We start from the raw sequence: 17,241 nt of genomic DNA, 5'->3' as shown, positions 1-17,241 counted from the left end.
GAGAGGGCAGATTTGTGTTAGGGGCAATTAGAATGCTCGGTGTTTTGGGGTGGGGGGAGGGGAGAAAAGGGGAGAAAATTTGGAACCCAAAATTTTGTGAAAATGAATGTTAAAAGTTAAATAAAAATAAATTAATTAATTTTAAAAAAAAGAAAATTGTGTAACAATTACATTAGATTAGTGCTGCATCTAACATATACCCATCCTTATACCCATCTTTGTGTTAAGCACTTTACAATCATAAATGCCAAATAACAATGTCTTTTTCTGCTTAATCCTGATAGAGCATTCTCAGATGCTGGTCTGTATTTCTTCAGGACAGATTTTGACTTCAGTCTCATCAAATCTAGATTTATAATCACTAATGATAAACATTTTAGCCCTCTTTTTAAAAATCAAATACTCTTGCTAATTAAAAGAAAACTTTAGAACTTCCCATAATCTCTTTTTACTCTACTTCCTTAAAGAGCTGAAATGCCATTTTCTAGCTCCCCTTCCCCCTCTGCAGCCCACCTGACAAGCTCTCCCAGTCTCATTCCAGCTTTTAAATCAAATGGGGGGGGGAGGGAAGGTAGCCTCTCCCTTGTGCAAGTGATCTGAGCACATAGACAAAGTTAATGCTTCTAAGTGAAATCACTGAAATTCAAAAGTGAATTTACAACGTTAAACACATTGTTTGGTATCAGATATATTTACTTAATTTAAACAGATTTTAGGTTTGAGATCTCATTCAATCAAAATTCAACTTTTCTCTCTAGAATTCCTGTCTTTTACTCTGCAAATTTCCATTGCAAAAGAGAAGGTAGGGAATGGTCTGCTACTCCTTTGAGGAGGAAAATCCTTCCCAGTTTCTACAAAAAAAAGGTTTTGAATCAGATTAAGAGCCTGACTAGACCAGGCAAGAGTCCTAAATTATTTAATGCTGACCAAGTGTGACTTCCAAGCATGGAGCTTGGGAACTTAACAACTAACAGTAATAATTATAAATCACAGTAAACAATTTTTAAATCCAGTAACCTCCCATAATTTTGTCTATTGGTTTCCTATTCAGGCTAAACATTTTCTTAAGTGGGATGAGGGAGGGGAAGGGGGTACAAAGTCTGGGCACATGAATACTCTTCCATCCTACCCATATCTCCTCCCCACCCCCCGGCTTTTATATCTCAAATAAACCAAGTACTGGCCTTTTCTTCCAGCTTCTTTGTTCCTTAAAAAGATACTTAGATGTTAAGAGCCTAACAATTTAACTTATCAAAAGAACCATGGTTTTTTTAAGTTGAATTCTCTGCAAACAGTAAAAATCTTTTCACCTTCACAAACCTGGAAAGGGGTTAGAATGCAGAAAGATTTTTTTTTTTAAACCAACTTTTAAAAAGTTTTCAGACTCTGTTAACACCATTCATACAACAGATCAAGCCAAACAGTAAAATATCTTTTTCTCTCTTTCTCTCTGCAGCACACTCACTCCTCCAAGACTTCTGTAATCAGGGAGGGAAGGAGAGGGAGAGATTAAGAGATAGCAGAATTCCAAGGGAAAGTCCAGTTACAGCCCTTGCTACTCTGGCTGGCAGCATGACTGCATTTACAATTTAACAAAACACTTTACAAACATACACAGAACAGATAAAGCAATACAGTTCCTCTCTTTTTAGGAAATAGACTAATTTTAGATTAGATGGATCAAAATTCAACTATTTATGGCAGTTTTCTCTGACTGATTCCAAGCCAGTTTCAAAAGGATCCTTCGCAGAATCTAGATTCTCCCTCCCTCCTCTTTCTCTCTGCTCTCTCTCCATTAGCAGACAGGGGAAGGAATATAGCCAGGATTCCTTCAGACAGGCTTCTGACGGAATACTCAGAGGATTATTTATCCCCTCCCTGGTACTATTATCTTAAGAGCCCTTACTTCCCACCTTAGGGCTTATGCCCTGAAGGTCCCCAAAGGACTGGTTGCGCCTAAGATACTGAGGTCTGGCAAAGTAGTACTTAGCGACTGATTTTCCCGCCCTTGCTGAGGTCCCTGACTTACACTGCCTCTAGCCGTTTAATCCATTGTTTTACCTGTTTTCCTGAGTTCACAACAATTCCAAACAGTCCTGGAGAAGTTAGCAATCAGAAGAGGGGAACTGTATCTGTGGGTATTTGGGCCACTGAAAAATCAGTGGATGCGCTTTCATCCCCCACAAGGAAGATTCTTTCCTAACCTTTCTGAAGCGAAAGATCCTGGACGAGGCCCCAAAAATTGTTAGAAGTGAGCCCGTCTAATAAGCCCTCAGCAGTGAGAAACATGCTCACCTTAAGCAAAGAACAATACCTGTTGTGAAATCAGGAAAGTGTTTATTAATCTTTGTGTCCATTCTCCCTGAATGGATGAGTAGCCTGCCCAGTAAGGTTACAGGACGACCACAATACCTTCAGAAGGATGGGGCTTCTTATACCGTTTTCTGAACTTTGAATCTCCTGCGATACCATCTCCTGGCCAGGTGACTTCATGTTCTCCTCTCTGATAGACCCTTCTTCACAAGCTCCTTGAGCCTGTGCATTAGTTTCTGACCTCTAACCTGTCCATGTTAGATTGAAACCCTTATCACCTAGGACTATGTAAAACAGAACTTTCTTGTTTCCCACATTAGTGCTGCATCTTAGCCTCAAATATTTTGCTAGGAGAATTTTACTGGGGATGAGTATAAAATCCTCTTATCTTGTAAAATTCAATGGAGAATATTTATACTTATGGTCTTGATGTTCCTTATTTTCACCTATTTTGGTCCTACTTTACAATTACTCATCAGTAGCCAAAGAGAAATGTTCTTAGGATTTCTTAGGGCTTCTCTTAGACAAAAGAATTGCTGTCTCCCACATCCAGTATTCTATATCCTGGCTACTCCTTTGTACACATTCACTGCCTACCTGAAGTACACTGCCTCTTAACCTCTAACTCTTTAAATCCTTAGATTCCTTCAAGATTTATCTCAGATACCATCTCCCATGGAAAGTTTTTTCTGATACCCTTAGTTGTTAGTATTTTCTCTCCCTTTTCAAATTATATTGTATTTATTTATTTGTGTAAATGTTGTGTTTCTCTTGTAGGAAGAATATAAATTTCTTGAGGGAAGGAACCAGTTTTAAATTTTATATTTGTATATATAGTCTTTATCATAATACCTTAAACATGGTAGATTCCTTCTTCAGCATTTTTTTGGGGTCTCCTTTAGAAAGCTGTTGACTTGCTCATGATTTTCTTGCATCACTCTCATTTCTCTTCCTAACTTTTATTCCACCTCTCTTACTTGATTTTCAAAATCCTTTTTGAGCTCTTCCATGGCCTGAGACCATTGCATATTTACTTTGGAGGTTATGAAAGCCTTGACTTCCTCTGAAAGTATGCATTGTTCTTCCTCATCTGAAAGGATGGAAGAAAATACCTGCTCAACAAGAAAGTAACCTTCTATAGTCTTATTATTTTCCCCTTTTTTGGGCATTTTCCCAGCCAGTTCTTTGATTTTTGAGTTCTTTGTCCAGAGGAGGGTATACTCTGGGGCCCTGTAAGTTCTCAGTTCCTCGAAGGTGGCACAATCAAGGGCCTGTGCACTGGTCTGGGAGCATCCAAAGCTTTTCTGCCCAGAATCTGTGAGTAGTAGAATTTCCTCTCCACAGCCACCTCCAGCATACCACGCCCCAAGACTCTGCTCACCTCTGAGATTCAGATCAGTTACTCAATTCCCCCAGGGGCTTTAGGCAGGGACAGGGCTGCCACTCAGGGCTGAAGTTCAGATCAGCTGCTCAATTCCCCAGGGGCTTTAGACTGAGAGCTCCACAAATGGATGCTGGCCACAGCAGCTGCTGGTATAGCCTCTGCCACCTGGGGTCGGGAGTAGGGAAGGACCCTGTTCCCTTGTTACTGAGGTAAAAAAGCACTGACTTTTGAAGCTGCCTTTGGCGCCTGTGGGTGGAGGGATCTGAGAATCTTTGCTGCTTCTGGGGATTCTGCCCCTGAGACCTGCTCCAGTCCTGTTCCTCCTGGTGCCACACGGCCAAGGCTGGACTGTGCTCTGCTCCATGACCCATGCGATAGACCTTTCCTGTTGGCCTTCCAGGGTATGTTGGGCTGGAAATCTCTTTCACTCTGTTGTTCTATGGTTTTTGCTGCTCTAGAATTTGTTGAGAGTCATTTTTTACAGGTATTTTATGGGCTGTGGGGGAAGAGCTAGAGTATGTGCATCTTTCTACTCCGCCATCTTGGCTCCGCCAACATGGTAGATTTTTAATAAATTCTTGTTAGGTAAATTGTGGTATCATCAGGAGTTAGAGTTGGCTATTTATTTGACCTGAGTTCTAAGTGTTACCATGTCTTCCTTGAACATGCTCCTACACTTTAGCTTCTGTTTCCAACCTGGAACTTCCAAATTCTTATCCTTAGCTTTCTTATTGATAAATATTCACCTTATTGAGGCTAAATCCAGAACTACCACACTACTCCTTACCCATCTTCATGCCTAGCCCTCACTCTGAAAAAAAGTAATAAAATCAATATTATCAACAAGTTTCTCTTGGCCACTACTCCTCTTTTTGTGTCGTCTTCCCCTATTTTTTAAGTTCTTTGATGTCATGGACTGTCTATATTGCCTATGTTTATATCTCAGTTTTTATCACAGTGCCTGACACATAGTGTTTAATATATGCCTTTTCTCTCATTCATTTCTATCTGTCTTTTCATTTTTTATCTTGAACTTAAGAAACACCAAATAAAGTAAGCATTTATACATACATTGTGGAATAGGAGAGGATTATACTTCAAGCTTATGGAGAGCTTGCTTTTCTTTTTAAGTATATACTAAATTTATCATGTAACTAACTCTCAAACTATCCTGTTTGTTCATCCTTTTGGTCTTTCTTCCATAATCCCATTTATAGAAAGAGAGAGGGAGACACCTTATCCCTAATCCTCCTCTCCAGTTCATTTCCGTCTCCAGTTGAATAAAAAGAAAAACAAACCACAAAAATAAATGTGCATCATTGAGCAAAACAAATTCTTGTGTTGGCCATAGCCCTGTATATATGTTTCATTGCATCTTGAGTCCATTACCATTTTCTCAGGAGGAGGGGAGCATTGTTCATCATTGGTCCTTTGGAATTGTGGTTGGTTACTCAATTGATGGCATTCTTGAGTCTTTTAAAATTGTCTTTTATGATGCTCATATTCTTGTAGAAATTTTTTCCTGGCTCTCTTACCTTCACTGTACATATTTTTTCCCCCAAGTCTTCCTTGGTCCATCTCTTTTGTCTTTTGTTGTAGTATAATATTATTCTGTTACATTCATATACCACAATGGTTTAGCAGTTCCCAATTGGTGGGCATCAGCTGAATTTCCATTTCTTAGTCACCACAAAATGAGCCACTGTAAATGTTTTTGTACTTATGTATCCTTTTTTCTGTTTATCTGATCTCTTTAGGGTATAGATAGGCCTAGAATGTTGTTGAACTAAGGGGCATGCACAGTTTAGTGACTTTTTGGGGAATAGGTCCAAATTACTTTTCACAGTGTCTGGATTAGTTGATTGCTTCAACAGTGTATTAATGTATCTGCTTTTTCACAGCCCCTTCAATATTTGTCATTTTACTTATGGTTTTCTTTCCCAACCTGATGGATATTTGCTAGAACCTCTGCATTTGCATTGTCTTGATTATTAGTAATTAGAAGCATTTAAAAATATGATTATTGATAGCTTGAATTTCTTCCCTAGAAAATAGCCTTTTAATGTCATTTGACAGTTTATCTGTGGGAGAATGACTTTTGTTATAAATCTGAGTCAGAACCTTATATGTCTTAGAAATGAGACCCTTATTAGAGAAACTTGCTGCAAAGCTTTTTCCATTTATCTGTTTCCCTTCCAATTTTGACTACACTGGTTTTATTGTGCAAAAGCTTTAAAATTTTACACAATCAAAATTGTCCATTTTTTTTGTTCGTCTCTCTATCCCTTCTTTGATCATGAGTAATTCTGCTGTCAGTGGTTCCAAAGGTAATTCTTTGACTTTTGCTAAGTCATATATCCATTTAGAACTTATCTTGGTATATAATGTGAAATATTGGTCTATAACTGATTTCATTCATTCCAACTTTCATATTAAGTAGTCACTCTGAATATTGCTGTCCTTATTCTGCTTTAATAAATATCTGTTTTTATCAGTCTTCCCTTGTTTTTCTGGATTCTTCATATTCATTATTACATATGGTATAATAATAATTCAAACATTCATGTAACAATATACTCAAGTATTTCCAAATTATTTGACATATATTTATTTTTCTGATTTTTTTGTTATTCATAAAACTCCAAAAATGTTGTGACGAATCTATTGATATATAAGGGACATTTTTTTCTGTCATTCACCTCCTAAGGTCATCAACCAACAAGCATTTATTAAATTCTTAGTATCTTCCCAGCATTGTTTCAGGGACTAGGGCTACAAATATAAAAATAAAACAGTTTGTACCTCAAGGAGCTTACATTTTGTCAACCTAGAAAAGATGCACATATACAAATAAATTAAATATCTATAAAGAAAATACAGAACAATTGGAGGAGTGGACTAGTAGCTGAAGGGTAAAGCCACCTTTAAGAGGTAGCTCTTGAGGTAAGCTTTAAAGGAAACTAGGCATTCAAAGACGTCTAGCTGAGGGAGAAGTGCCTCATAGACTTATGTAAAGATGGCATTTTATGTGTGATCAGCAACAAGCAGGCCAATTGACTGGAGTGGATTGTGGGTGAGCCTTGGGAAAATAGGCTGGGACTTTATTTTTGTCTCTGTATGCCTAGTATTTCACATTGTGCCCAAACATAGGAACTGCTTAATGAATGTGTGTTGATTCATTTTATTGGAGTCAGTTTGTGATGGTCGCTAACTTGCAGCTAGAAAAGTCTGTATTTTATTGAAGTAGCAATAGGGCAAGTAATGTGGTCAGGCTTCTGCTTAAGTCACAGCACTCTGTATCTGTGTGTAAATAATGACTTGACTATAAAAGAATTAACTTCTTTTATTTGTTAACATGATTTTAAGGATGTTCTCTGAGTATTAAAATATAGGTTGGCTTAATTTATAGGCTCTTAATGACTTTTTAATAGAATTTCTGTGCCTTTTCATCTTTTGTAACGATTGTTGGTTCATAAGTTTCAAGTATCTTCTTGGTGACTTTGTTTGCAAATGTTTATCATGAGCTTCTGCAGTAAGGTAAATATAATAATATATTTAGGGGGTAGCTTTTTATTAATATAGTAATACATATTTTCTTTGTCTTATTATACCAATATTATATTATGATTCAGAAAACTGGGGATCTGCTGTAAAACTTTGTTACATTTATCTGTAATCACTTAAATCTAGATTATACATACAGGCACACACAGGCCCAAACACACATGTGCACATGTATATAAATAAGTGACCAATTATTATTATTAGCATGATATGATGGTTATAATCATCATAAAATTTTAAAGTGAATTTCCTCTTTCAAATCATATACTTCTCATCTGTCTTTCACCATGAATATGCTTAAATAAAATATGTAAGCTATAATATAATACAGTAGGACAGTAAATTTTCTGGACTCAACATCGTATAAGAAATCCAAAGGTGACTGTAAATTTCTTTTTGCTTATCTGTGCCATCCTACTCTTTTAATTAGTATGATGGAGAGTACTTACATGTGAATTCTACAATTCTGTTATTTTTATTTCTTGCAGAAGCATCTAAGCTAATGTGGGATGTCCATCAAAAATAATTTGGAGGTCTAACCAGCACCACCAAATCTATTTTATTTCTAACCCCAGGCACAGTACAAACATATAATAACATAAGGGGAGGTACCATTTCTTTAAAATCTTTCATTTCAGTGTATAGAATCCTTTTTATTAAAAAAAAAAGGAAAGGTAACCTTAAATGCCTTATGGCATGAAAACATGATATATAGTACATCTGTCAGTTCTGTTAAGGGTATATAATAGCCATTGACAAAAGTATATTTGAAAAACCTTCTTTGACACTTTACTTTTTCAGATTAGAAAGAGAGTGTTTCTCTAAAAACAAGAAACTAAATGAAGAGATTGAGGAACAGAAGAAAGTAATTATGGACCTCTCAAAGAGACTTCAGAGTAATGAAAAAAGTTTCAGTGAATTACAGGAAGAACTAGCAGTGGTAAGGATAAAAAAAATATCCTATGATACTTTATTGGGTCAAAAGTTGATGTGTTTTTTTTTAATGGCATAAACTGAAGGATTTTATGAAAATAACTTTACTGACATACTGGGAGAAAGTTTCAAAATATCTTGGATATAACTAATTAATATTGTAAATCTCACTAATTTGGGTTTCTTTTGTGTTTGGGAGGGGAGGGACTAGTATGATTTTGTGAAATGTGTCTTAAGGCATGGAATTAAAAAGTAAATATAGTGCAAGTTTTCTTTCCTTTAAATACATAAATCTTAACTCCTTTGAGGTCCTCAAAGAGTATATGAGGTAGTAGAAAGAGAAATGGCAAAGATTTAGAAGAAATGCATTCTCTACTACAGTTATACTGTATGACTTTCTTTGACATTTTACCTCTCTGGACCTAATCTTAATTGGTAAAAACCAAGGGGAGACTTGATGATCTCTGAACATTCTTTCCACTTAACACTGAATGATCTGTGACCTTGACGTTCTCCTATGATTCCTTAATTTGGTTGCTCATGTCTTATCGGCTTCTCCCATCTAGTTTGCTTACTTTTTCCACAGAAGAAGAAGAGTATAGATGATAGATGTAACACTAGAGGGAATGTTCTATGTTACCTGGTTTAACACTTCATTTAACAGATGGTGAAACTGAGGCCTAGAGGGGCTAAGTAACTACTTATGGATCATACATGTAAGAATTGGTAAAATTAGGATTTGAACTTAAGTCCTTTGATCCCCAAATTCAGTGTTCTTTCTTATGCCTCATGTTTTTCCTTGTTAGTATTATCGATCTTCAAGATCATTACTTCACTATCAGTAGCTCTGTCATTACCAAAGATTTTACTATTTACTAAATAACTCATACCTGAATGAAATTGTTTTTAGTTCTATTTGAATTGCCCCCACTATCTGGTTAACTTTTGGTTCCATCTTGGCTGTGATTGGGTATATCTGGTGTACTTTGAGTTTGAGAGAATTTTGGGCCATTTGTATGAATTTGAAATTTGGTCATAGAGCTTTAGACACAGTGGTGGACTGTGTTAAACTTTCCTCCTTTCCAGCTTCTATCTCAATAGCATGTGGGTAGGGAAAAATATAATATGGATTTTTTTCTCTAAAACTCAGAATAACAGAATCTCAAAATTGGAAGAACCCCCAGAAGGTATACAGTTTAACTTTGACCTGGATAAAAATCCTCTCTTTAGCATTTTGGACATGTGATCATCTTGCCTTTTGCTAAATAGGCTTTAGGGAAGGAGAACCCACTACCTCCCAATGTATCTCCCAAGGCATTGGGTAGCTTTAATTACTAGGACATTTTACCACATATGATACCTAAATTAGCCACTCAGATTTTCATCCATTGCTTTTAGTTTTTGCACAAACAAAACAATTATAATCCCTTTTCAGCGTGACATAAATATTTCAGATGTTTAAAAACAGCTATCATTATGTCATCTTCCATCCCATCAAAATCTTTTGTCAATACACAACATTCCAAGTTTCATCAACTAGTTGTTAATGTGGTATGATTTCAGGGTCCTCCACCATCTTGGTTGCCTTTCACTGGAAGTGTTTCATCTTATCAAATCAATCAGGGATTTGTTAAGTACTTGCTATATATCTAGCGCTGTGCTAAGCATAGGAGTTACAAATAAAAAAAATGAAAAAATGTCTGCTCTCAAGGAACTTATAGGTTAACAGAGAAGGCAAATGCTTGTAAGTATGTAGAGAATAAATATAAATATATATTTGTATTATATTCTTATTATGTATTAATACATGTCAGTTATCACATATAAGCAAATATAACTATGAGTACATACAGAATAAACAAATGAATATAAAGTAATTAGGGAGGGCACTTGTAATTGGGGGTGTCATGAAAGACTTTATGTAGAAAGTGATGCTTGGGTTCTGTTTTAAAGACACAGAGGTTCTTTGAAGTAGAAGTGAGGTGGGATTGTACTTTAGTGAAGGAGGATGGTCAGTGCAAAGGCATGGAGAAAACATGTAAGAAACAGAAGGCCAGTTTAACTGCATGACAGTGTGTAGGAAGAGGGGCAACATATAGTAAGATTGGAAAGGTGGATTGAAGCCAAGTGAAGAACTTTAGAAACTAAACAAAGTCACTGGAATTGATTGAGAAGGGAAACCAGTCAGATCTGCACTTAAGAAATATCACTTTGGAATCTATGTGATGAGTAGACTTAATTGGAGAGAAACTTGGAGGTAGGAGACCAGTTAGATGGCAGTTACAATAATTTAGGTGATGGGGGCCTAAACTGAGGTGGTTGAAATGACAGGTTTGGCAACTGATTGAATATTTGGAGTTAGGGAGAGTGAGAATAATGCCAAGGTTACAAACCTGGGAAACTTGAAGACTAACAAGAGCTTTGAAAGAAAAAGGGAGGTTTGAAAGAGGGTTAGGTTTGTATGGAAGCATAATGAATTCTGTTTTGGATGTGTAAATTGATTAACTGTGACTGTTGACTGACCAATCGATTTGCTGAGTTTGAGATGATTGTGGAAAAAACAGTTTGAAATGTGCAATAAGCCATTGTTAATACAGTTCGACATGGGAGAGATTAGGGATTAATTAACTCATTGGAATAAAGATAATAATTAAATCCGTGAGAATTTATGACATCATCTAGAGTCATGAAAGTGGAGAAATGAAAGAAGGCAGAGGGAGCAGGGGAAAGAGAGGGGGAGTAGAAAGATTGGGGGAAAGGAATAGGTGATGAGACAAACAGAGGCAGAGGAGGTCTCAGGACAGAATCTTTGGTAACACTCACAGCTAGAGACTATATATAGATGATGAGCTAGCAAAGGAAACAAGAGGAATGGTCAATGAGAAGGAGAATCAGGAGAGAGGAGTGTCATGAAAACCTAGAGAGAAATGACTATCCAGGAGGAGAGGGTGGTCAACAGCATCAAATAGAGGAGATGAATTGAAAAGGATGAAGAATGACAATTAAGAACATTAGTAACTTTGTAGTGAATTCTACCTAGTAAAAATGATATGTTTATTTATTTTTCTTTTTTTTAAAAATTTATTTATTTAATTTTAGTTTTCAATATTTATTTCCACAAGATTTTGAGTTCCAAATTTTCTCCCCATCTCTCCCCTCCCCCATTGCAAAACACTGTGCATTCTGATTACCTTTTCCCCCAATCTGCCCTCACTTCTGTCACACCCTTCCCTTCCCTTATCCCCATCTTCTCTCTTTTCTTGAAGGGCAAGACAGATTTCTATACCCCATTACCTGTATTTTTTATTTCCCAGTTGCATGTAAAAACAATTCTGAACATTAGTTCCTAAAACTTTTGAGTTCCAGTTTCTCTCCCTTCCTCGCTCCCCATCTGTCCCCACTGAGAAGGCAAGCAATTCAATATAGACTATATATATGTCATTTTGCAAAAGACTTCCATAATAGTCATGTTGTATAAGACTAACTATATTGCCCTCCATCCTACCCTGTCCCCTCTTTTTTTTTCTATTCTCTCATTTGACCTTGTCCCTTCCCAAAAGTGTTTACTTCTAGTTACTCCCTTCTCCCAGTTTCTTTCCCTTCTATCATCCCCCTCATCCCACTTGTCCCCTTCTCCCCTACTTTTCTGTAGTGTAAGATAGATTTTCATACCAAATTTAGTGAGCATGTTATTCCCTCCTTAAGCCATATTTGAAGAGAGTAAGCTTCACTTATCCCCTCACACCTCCTCCCTTTTCTCTTGCATTGAACAAGATTTTTCTTATCTCTTTTATGAGAGATAGTCTGCCCCATTCCATTTCTCTCTTTCTTCTCCCAATATTTTCCTCTCTCACCCCTTAATTTAATTTTTTTTTTATGGATATCATCTCTTCTGATTCAACTCAATGTACTCTGTGTGTGTGTGTGTGTGTGTGTGTGTGTGTGTGTATGTGTGTGTATGTGTATAATCCTTCCACCTACCTATATACTGAGAAAAGTCTCAAGAGTTACAAATATTATCTTTCCATGTAGGAATGTAAACCGTTCAGCTTTAGAAGGTCCTTTGTGATTTCTCTTTCCTGTTTACCTTTCCATGTTTCTTTTGATTCTTGTGTTTGAAAGTCAAATTTTCTATTCAGTTCTGATCTTTTCATCATGAATGCTTGGAAGTCCTCTATATCCTTGAATGACCATTTTTTCCCCCTGAAGTGTATTATACTCAGTTTTGCTGGGTAGGTGATTCTTGGTTTTAATCCCAATTCCTTTGACTTCTGGAGTATCCTATTCCAAGCCCTTTGATGTCTTACTGTAGAAGCTGCTAGATCCTGTGTTATCCTGATTGTATTTCCACAATACTTGAATTGTTTCTTTCTGTCTGTTTGTAATATTTTCTCCTTGACCTGGAAACTCTGAAATTTGAGTACAACATTCCTAAGAGTTTCTGTTTTTGGGTCTCTTTCAGGAGATGATCAGCAGATTCTTTCAATATTTATTTTGCCCTCTGGTTCTAGAATATCTAGAATATCAGGGTAGTTTTCCTTGATAATTTCATGGAAGATAATGTCTAGGCTCTTTTTTTGATCCTGGCTTTCAGGTAGTCCCATAATTTTAAAATTGTCTCTCCTGGATCTATTTTCTGGGTTGGTTGTTTTTCCAATGAGATGTTTCACATTATCTTCTAGTTTTTCAATCTTTTGGTTTTATTTTGTGACTTCTTGGTTTATTGTATGGTAATTAGCTTCCCTGAACTCCACACTCACTTTTAAAGAACTATTTTGTTCAGTGAACTTTTGATCCTTCTTTTCCATTTGCCTAATTCTGCTTGTTAAAGCCTCCTTCTCCTCATTTGCTTTTTGGACCTCTTTTTCCAATTGAGTTAGCCTATTTTTAAAGGTGTTATTTTCCTCAGCCTTTTTTTGGTTCTCCTTTAGCAAGCTGTTGACTTGCTTTTCAAGCTCTTCTGAGCCTATTTCGTATTCATTTTGGAGGTACTGGAGGCAGAAGCCTTGACTTCCTCTGACAGTATGCATTGTTCTTCCTCATCCAAAAGGATGGAAGGAGATACCTGTTCACCAAGAAAGTAACCTTCTGTGGTCTTATTTTTTTTCCTTTTTTGGGCTTTTTCCCAGCCAGTTACTTGACTTGAGTTCTTTGGCAAGAGATAGGTACTCTCTAGGAACCTGTAAGTTCTCAATTCCTCCAAGGTGACACAGTCTTGGGAGAGGAGTTTACTCCTCTCCTGGCCTGTACTCTTATCTTGGAGGAACCCCAAGCTTTTTTTGCCCAGGATCTGCAAGTAAAATTCCCTCTCCAGAGACTCCACCAGCTCTACCATGCAACTGTTCCTCCTCAACCCAGGGACACCACTCAGAGCTGAGATCCAGATCAGCTGCTTGATTCCCCCAGGGTCTTTAGGCTGAGGGCTCCAAAAATGGACACTGCTGCTGTCTCGTGGGGACAGGGGTAGGGCAGGGCCCTGCTCCCTTCTCATCCAGGTGAAAGAGCTTTCTCACTGACCTTTGATGCTGTCTTTGGAGTTTGTGGGTTGAGGGATCTGGAAACCACAGCTACTGCCTGAAATTCAGCTCCGTAACCTGCTCCAATCCTGTTCTTGCCATGCTGTGCCACATGGCCAAGGCTGGGCTGTGCTCTGCTCTGAGCTCGATGCGAAAGACCTTTCCTGTCGGCCTTCCAGGCCCTCTTGGGCTGGAAATCTCCTTCACCCTGTCGTTTTGTGGCTTCTGCTGCTCTAGAACTTGTTTAGAGACATTTTTTACAAATATTTTATGGACTGTGGGAGGAGAGCTTCTACAGGTCTGTTCTTCTACTCTGTTGTCTTGGCTCCATCCCCAAAATAATGAGTTTAAAAACAAGATTTCAAAGAATTACAGAGTGAAAAGAAAGAAAATGAGAATAGAAATTGTAAATAGCTTTTTCTACGAGTTTGGCTGAAAAGTGGAGGAAAGATAGAGAAAAGTAGCTTTGAGAGGATGCTAGTAAAGGTTTTTTAAGAATGGGAGAAACTCAGTATTTGAAGGATGAGGGAAGGAAATAGCAGATAGGAAGAGGTTGGACATTTGAGTGGGAGAGATGATTGAGGTTGTAATATTGTGGAGAAGATGATAATACATGGTATCCTGGGTACCTGTAGAAGAGAGATTGTGTTTGTCAAGGAGAAGGTCCACCTTGTTATCAGAGACTTAGAGAAAGGAGAATGTAGGGAATTATATAAAAAAAGTTTTGAGATGAAGAGAAGGGGAAAAGAGAGAATCTGTACCACTGTTCTTTGGAATGAAAGGAGCAGTAGTTCCGTGGAGGTTATTGAACCCCTTCTTTAGCTTAAATGCTTGTCTCCAAATTTTCAGTGGACCTTCTGACCTTTTTCTTCCATGTCAGTGGATAGAGTTCTGAACCTGGAGTCAGGAAGACTTGACTTCTAAGTCGACTTCAGACACTTAACTAAGTAAACCTGTTGAAGTCATTTCTTCTTATTTGTCTCAATTTCCTCAACTGTAAAATGTGCATAGTAACACCTAACTTGTAGGATTGTTGTACAGATTAAATGAGAGAATATTTATAAAGCACTTAGCATATTGCTTGGCAAATAATAGGCACTTAATGCTCATATCCTCCCTCCCCTTCTCACTGTATGGGAAGTGAATATAAAAATGCAACATAAAATTTGAAAAGTTCAAACTGGGTCTTTTGAGTCTTTAACAGGTACTTTAATGAGCATGAGCAACTCAAAACTTAAACAATGCATTTAACTGTATTGTTATATTGTTAGGTGTATGGATTTTAAAAATGTTATTTATAGAACTGATGGTATTTGATATTTTCAAATAGTATAGAGGAAACAATGTTATATTATGTGACCCAAGATCAAGGTTTTAATATTGCTAAGTTAGAGTTTTGTTCTGCCATGTACTATATTTAATTTCACTTGTTGAATTTGTCATTAAAAACTTTAAACTATTAATTTGAAATGTATGAATTTAACAATGATTTAATAAACTTCAATATAAAATTGAATTTTTATTTGAACCTACTTGGCAGATCATATGTATTAGAAACCACTAGAGAATCAGCTGATCCATTTGAGTCTTTTCAGAAATTGCTGAAGATTTTTCTGTTAGCTTCTTTTGAAGCAGGGGAGCTATCTTTTTCAAATTAGTATTATTAGTACGTGCTTTGTGCTTTCTTGGATGAAATATTCTTTTTCAGCTCATCATTTCCAGAGATTTTTTTTTCTGCTACTCAGTAATACACAGTTACAGCTCCAGGAGAACCTATATATTGAAAAGGGAATTCTAGTCCCCAGGAGAATTTGTTGAGAATGAGTATTTTGCTCTCTAAAGAATTTATTATTGAAAATGGTTATCTATCCATTTTTTTTTTTTTTACTTTGTAGGCATTGCACATATTTAACTGATGGCTTTAAAAGTTAGGTTTCTTAGTAACATTTTAACTTCAAGTAATCTAACCATTGCATTAAGAAGAATGTTTTTTGGACTTTGAAAATTAATGGACAAAGGAATATTTTAGGTATGGCTTTTAACTTAATTTCACTTGGTTATTGTTTCAATATATTGTTTCAATATATTGTTTCCACATTCTTCCTAGAAATCTAATTTTTTTTGGTTTTTTTTTTGGAGGGGGTTGGGGAGAGTGACAAATTTTGTGTATATATTGGGGAAAAGGAGCTTTTTTATGTCTATATTTTTTTTCTAACACTGTAGGTTAAGGCAAGATTAAAAACAGGGATCCAAACAGGATCCATGAGAACAGGTTGAGACTCGGTCAATAAGCAGCGATCAGGCCTCAATAAACTCACATTTATGTAGTGCTTTAAGGGGTACAAAGTGCTTTCTTTAAAATAACTATGTCGTGTAGATAAGCAGTCAAATATTATTTTCTCCTTTTTTATAAATATTTAATTGAATTTTAATTGAACCTACTTGGCAGAAACAGAAAGAAACAAATGCAGAGAGAATTACTTTCTTTTTGTCATATAACTAAGTATTAGAACGAAGATACAAAATTAAATTTTCAGAATCTCTCTCTGGCATAATTTTTAGTACACTATGATGCTTTTAAAAGTATAAGATGAGTAGGAATCTAGAACTAAAAATTTGAGAGAGAGAGAGAGAATTGCCATTGTATCTTGTTGCTTGGGTAGGAGCTTGAAGTAAATGATTTCTTTTTTTCTGACCCATCTTGGTTCTTTCTAACTTAATTTGAGCTCCAGGGTGTACCTTCTAGGCCTCAGAATAGTCCTAACCCTTTAGAGATGGTCCCAGTTTCCCCAGGTTTTAGACATTGGGGTTTTTCGTCTCAAAATTTTTCATATCCTTTTCACATGTTAGCTCTGTACTCTGGTCAGATTATAGATCCAGCTAAGGAATCTGAGTCTTCAGAGGGCTGGATACAAACTGATTTCTCTAGGTTCCAAAGTACATAATTTTCATCTTCTTTAACCAAAACTAGCCTTCCTTCTGAGACCTACCAGGGCACAGAGAATGGCAACTACATATGCAATCAAAATATTACTGTCATATCATATTGACACAAAATATATTTGTAAAATATTAAAACTCAAAGGTGGTACAGAGGTACCATCTAGGTGGTACAGAGGACAGCGTGTCAGGCCTGGAGTAAGGAAGAGTCATCTTCCTGAATTAAAATCTGACCTGTGACCCTGAGCAAATCACTTAATCCTGTTTGCCTCAGTTCCTCATCTGTAAAATGAGTTGGAGAAGGAAATAGCAAACTACTACAGTATCTTTGTTAAGAAAACCAGTAAACGGGGTCACAGAGAATCAGACATGACTGAAAAATGACTGAACAACAAAACTCCATAGGGAAAAATTTGACTCATCTCCCCATGTACTTCTCCTGAAATTCCTATGATAAGATGGGATTGAGAAAAAAATTACTTTCTCCTTGAAAAAACTGCAAAATAAGGAGGAGTGGATAACTAAACAAGGTATTTGTACGTTTACCTTGGCTTTTATTTTTGCCTTCACACTTAAAATGATTGTTCTATA

General features: G+C 36.6%; 1 protein-coding gene across 13 annotated transcripts in view; it reads left to right on the top strand.

Annotated features, from left to right (window-relative positions):
- Positions 1–17,241, top strand: part of CCDC171 (coiled-coil domain containing 171) — a 509,668-nt gene that overhangs the window by 158,507 nt on the left and 333,920 nt on the right. For all 13 annotated transcript variants that reach the window (XM_072655937.1, XM_072655913.1, XM_072655979.1 and 10 more), the window contains one exon: positions 8,063–8,201. In XM_072655937.1, coding sequence (XP_072512038.1) covers positions 8,063–8,201 — 139 coding nt within the window. The remainder of the gene's footprint in view (positions 1–8,062; positions 8,202–17,241) is intronic.

This window comes from Notamacropus eugenii, chromosome 1, assembly GCF_028372415.1.
Source record: "Notamacropus eugenii isolate mMacEug1 chromosome 1, mMacEug1.pri_v2, whole genome shotgun sequence".
Classification (NCBI taxonomy): Eukaryota; Metazoa; Chordata; class Mammalia; order Diprotodontia; family Macropodidae; genus Notamacropus; species Notamacropus eugenii.
Note: the sequence above shows the minus strand (reverse complement) of the source record. Positions and strands in the feature narration are given on the sequence as shown.